Source organism: Acanthisitta chloris, unplaced genomic scaffold (genome assembly GCF_000695815.1).
Source record: "Acanthisitta chloris isolate BGI_N310 unplaced genomic scaffold, ASM69581v1 scaffold29823, whole genome shotgun sequence".
Classification (NCBI taxonomy): Eukaryota; Metazoa; Chordata; class Aves; order Passeriformes; family Acanthisittidae; genus Acanthisitta; species Acanthisitta chloris.
This window is the reverse complement of record NW_008664723.1, coordinates 938-5,709: the sequence shown is the minus strand read 5'-3', so window position 1 is coordinate 5,709 and position 4,772 is coordinate 938. Positions and strand designations below refer to the sequence as shown.

General features: G+C 42.5%; 1 protein-coding gene across 1 annotated transcript; it reads left to right on the top strand.

Moving 5' to 3' along the window:
• Positions 1-153: 153 nt before the first annotated feature.
• PDCD2L (programmed cell death 2-like) lies at positions 154-4,511 on the top strand (the record flags this gene model as incomplete). The annotated part of the gene is made up of 5 exons (XM_009071484.1): positions 154-297; positions 1,337-1,740; positions 2,289-2,402; positions 3,699-3,847; positions 4,360-4,511. Coding segments are annotated over 5 exons (942 nt in total), but the record flags the coding sequence as incomplete, so codon positions are not given.
• Positions 4,512-4,772: the final 261 nt, after the last annotated feature.

Genomic DNA, 4,772 nt, shown 5'->3' with positions numbered 1-4,772 from the left:
ACTGCCCGCTGGAGCTCTGCCCCTGCCACCGCGTCCTGCACGTGTTCGCCTGCACCGCGCAGCGCTGCTGGGGAGCGTCCCGCAGGTGAGGGCCCCGGCAGGCGGTGGTAGCATGGCTGTTTTTATGTTTGTTGTGTAATAATACAATCTCAGCGGCTTGGCGGAGTGCCAGGTCCGCGGCACGTTCGCTGCTCACCGATCTGTTTCTCTCTGCCCGGCGCGTGGAGCTGGAAGGTGCTGCGCTCCCAGGCCTCGCAGGCACAGGAAAAGGAAACGCGGGACGACAGCGCCGAACAGGTACAGCGATCTGCCTGCCCCGGCCCTGCCCGCTGTGCCCCTGCTGCGGCACGGCTGTGTGGAGGGGTTTAAAAGTGGAACCTCAGCTGAGCTGAGTCAGTTTGATGCCTTTTACATCCTTATTTAGGGGAGCACAGCCTTTCTGAAGAAGCTGTGCGATACCCCAGCCCCGAGTCACGTGTGTGGTCCTGTGGAGAAGTCACCGTGGTTTTGACAGTGCACTGCATTGTTTGCTGGAAAATTAACTTATTTTTTGTGATCTGTGTTAGGCTGGTTTTAAAGTGGAAATCACAGTCCAACTGTGTGGTCGAAACTGATATTGAATGCTTCAGTTAGTTGAGCTAACTAAGCATTATTTTTCAGCTTCAGATGGTTAGGCTGTGCTGTTTAGGTGTGGATCTTTAAGCTGTTTTCTTTATTTTCTAATGTAAATTATTTTTAAGTTTATCATCGGTTTTAATTCAGGTGATTTGGTTATTTATATACTTGTATTTTTGCTTGTAAGGAAAAACTGCAGGTTGACTTCAGCAGACTGGAAGAGGAGGATGGCAATCAAACTAGGGAAGGCAGTCAGGGAGTGTTTACTCATTCATTTCACTGGTGCGTTTGCAGTATAGAAGTTTGGTCTGTGGTAAATGAGCTTTCACTCTGATAAATGATGGTGGTGTTGTTGATGTTATTATTTCCTTCCATATTCTGCCCTTTGAGCTTGCCTGTGGTGCAGTAACTGTGTTTCAGCTGAGGGTGCCCAGACAGCTGGCAGTGGCTGTACCAGCAGCCACAGCATGGCAACAGGATGCGCAGGGGCCATTCAAAAAGCCAAGGAATTCTTGTTCCAATTGTCCAGTGTGAGCTGTTCTTTGCCATAACTGTGCTGGTGTGAAAAGTAAGCATGGGTGTGTTGGGAAGTGTCACTGTGAGGAGGATAGGTGAAATAACACTGAGCATTAGGTTAAGGGTTTAGTCTTCTCATCTGTTACGAAACTATTGGAATTGTACTAATATGGCTGACCTTGACAATGTGCTTTTTGGTTCTCAGAAGCAAGAATCAAGCTCTGCTGCAAAGGATTGGTGTGACGAAGCAGACGACTGGGGAGTCTGTGATGGAGCAGAATCTCCTGCATGTGTCTCCCTTCAGCTGCTTGGCTTAAAAGAAACAGTGAGCAGCACTCCACCAGCAGATGTGGAATGTACATCCCAGTTCCAGCAGCTTTGCTTATCTGAGTCTGTGGATGGCTCAGGGTCCCTGGACACAAATCCTGCAGCCAGTGAGGAAATGGTAATAGAAGCAGCTAGTCCAGCTCCTGTGTTCCAGCCCTTTTACATTAATGTTGTGGATGAGGAAGACTACACTGGTTTCCTTGATACAGGTCATGCAGAAAAGCTATTGAAGGAGTACCAGCAGAGAGAGGGTGTTGATTTGGAACAGATGATGTCAGGAAGGTGAGAACAGGTCTGGAATAGTTTGCATGCTGACTGATAGTCTGAATCTCACTAATGATTTTGTTTGGAACTGGTTCCTGCAGGATCCATTGAGGTGCAGTGCTGTGCTCAAAGCAATGCACCAACTTCTGTCACAGTTTGAGTTACTCAAGATCTATTTCTGAGTGACTGACCACTTGGAATGTTCTTGGGCTGCAGATAGAGCAGTGGATGGTCAATCTCTGGATCCAAACCAGTGTGGTTTAAACAATACCTATGCCAAAGGGCATGAATTTGTACTGTAACAATGGACACTTTTTTCTTTATAAGCTAAAGCTTTTCTTATATTCCAATTGCATTTTTAGGAGTTAATTGAGTTTACTGTAAGCCATCAGAAGCCAAAGAACTAGAAGCAAAATGTTCACTTGTACCCTCTAACAGGAATTGTCTCTTAGCATGTATAGCTTTTTTCAGTGTACTTAGTATAATGTAATGTGAGTGTATGGTAACCATTGTTATTTGAAATATGCATATCATGCCTTACTGGAAATTTTTTCTTGTTCTTACAGTTTTTCAGGTGAAGGTGATAATGAAAAATATGAGAAGAGTGAAGTCAAAAGCTGGGACCACACATTCCATAAATTTATGAAAAGAGTATCTGTGTGTCATGAGCAGATTCTAAGGTGTGTTGATCCTCTGGTTGTAGCAGATCATAGACATGGATTGTTAGCACATCACACTAAACTATTTCCTTGGGAATATATGTATGTTTTTATTTCTTAATCAAAAAATTTTGCCACAAGGGCAGTTGCCATGCTGCATGGTCAGACTGCAGTCCCTACTTGGGCTTTTTTTATACAAAGTATGACTAGATTACCCCTTAGAGTGCTGCAGTCTTCAGGTGTTGTAAATCTGTTGATTTTTCTAGAGCAGAAGCACGTGTAACCTCAGAATAGCTACTCTCCCAGAGGAGTTAATTGTGAATGTGAATATAACAAAGAGTTTAAATCATGAGCTATTCATAGTACCAGATAATAAGCAAGGTTTTCATGGGTCCTGCCAGGTGTTCCAGGGAGCACTGTGCAGCCTGTCTGGTCAAGCTGCCTCAGTGTACTGACAGGACATTTGTTTATCAAGTTTCCAGAACCGTGTGTTACTAACTGGTACCTTTTTGATGAGTTAGTCTGAGGGACTGGTTACACAGATAGCAAACATTTGAAACATTCCTTAACTATCAGAGATTATGCAGGAGGTGTCCTAATGCAGAGTGTAAGTAGCATTTTCAGACTGTTTTGTTTCAGTGGATCTGTCACTTGGCAGTTTTGTGCTCTTTGAATTTTCCATTCTTCCAAAGCATCACTTCTGGTGATCCCTGTGACTATCACTCATGATCTTTCTGTAGCCTTCCTTTGCTCCTTCCTGGGTGTTGTCAGGATGTTGTTAGACTCCTTTTCTCCTGGGCTGCTGCATCTCTGTGGAGCTTCAGCAAAGCACAGAATCTCCTGCTTGGCATTCTGAGGAACACATCCTTGATTTGGGTTTCCTGTTAGAAATGAACAACAGTTCTGAGGCTTAACTACAGTGATTTTGGGACCTATTCTAGGTTGAATCTTTTACTTGATGAATCTTCTCTTTTACTGCCACTGTTTAGGATTCCATTTTTCAGGAGGGTGTAGTTTGCTTAATTAGGTACAGCATATTTTGGAGGTGCCAGTTCAAAGCATTTGTCTCCTTCAAATCCAGCCCTTTCCTTAAGATTTCCCAGATGTTTTCCTTCCAAGTATTTCCTCTCCCCATTTTTATTTGTTGTTTAATGACTCTTTTGAAGCTTAGGCAATGATTCTGACTCACAGCAATGTTTAACTTCAAGCAGGTTTAGAGGTTTCAGTGAGTCCTGAATACTGTTGCAAACATCTGAGTTTTCCTATCAAATTTAGGTATTAAAAAATAACTTTTTTCTCCTTCCTTTCTTCTCTCAGATACTCCTGGGGTGGCCAGCCTTTATTCATAACATGTCCTCCAGCCAACCTAAGCCAAGATATTCCAGCCTGCAGCAGCTGTGGAAGCAGCAGGGTGTTTGAGTTGCAGCTGATGCCAGCACTGGTCAGCATGCTCCAGAGTGATTCAGGTGTTGACCTTTGGCTTAGTTGAATGAGTACTAGAAACAGTCACCTTTTTGGTACAGTGCAGTGAACTGCAGTTTGGATTGTTTCTTGCTAACCATGCACTGATGTGCTTAACTGCAGTGATCATGTCTTGTAGAATCCACTGTTTCATAGGAGATTTCACTAAGCAAAAGAGAGAACTCTGCTTTATGGAGACTCTGTGATTGCAGCTTCATTTGCTTACTAGTGAACTTTAATAACTGCAATATAGGTAGTTGCATGACTTTGAGACTAATTTGTCTTTATTGCCTCTTAAAGGAGGCCTTGAAAAATAATTATTCTTAGATAATATTGCAGACAAGAAGCTCTTTGAAAATTCTGAGTCCGCTTGCTTTAGAATTAGAAAATCTATGTACATAGGAGACTGAATATGGGAAATACTCTGCAGAGGTTGAAGTGTGATGGTAAGCAATAGTGCCTGATTATGTCACTTTTCATACCTTTACATTATGTGCCTTTATTGCTTTGTGTTTAGGTCTGTCGGTGGAATTTGGAACTGTTCTGATTTACACATGTGAGAAAAGCTGTTGGCCAGCAAATCGTCATACCCCTCTTGAAGAATTTATTTTTGTACAAGAAGACCCAGATCAGAGGTTATTTAAATAAATTGTATTTTTCCACATAAATGAAAAGTCTGATGGGTTTGTGGTTTTTTTTTCTACAGGCACAAGTGTGTAATTATGCAACAGAATTTTCCTCAGATGTGATGAAAATGAAGTTCATTTGATGGCATTGTGCTTATTTCTAAGAACAACTGGTTGAAGTGTATTAGCATGCCTCTAAAATGTGGAGACAGAAGATTTGCATACTTTGGTTACATGTGGAAATTTAAGTACAGAGGTTGTTTCATGATTCTAGTTAGGTTTAGGATTTGGGGAGGAAAGTAAA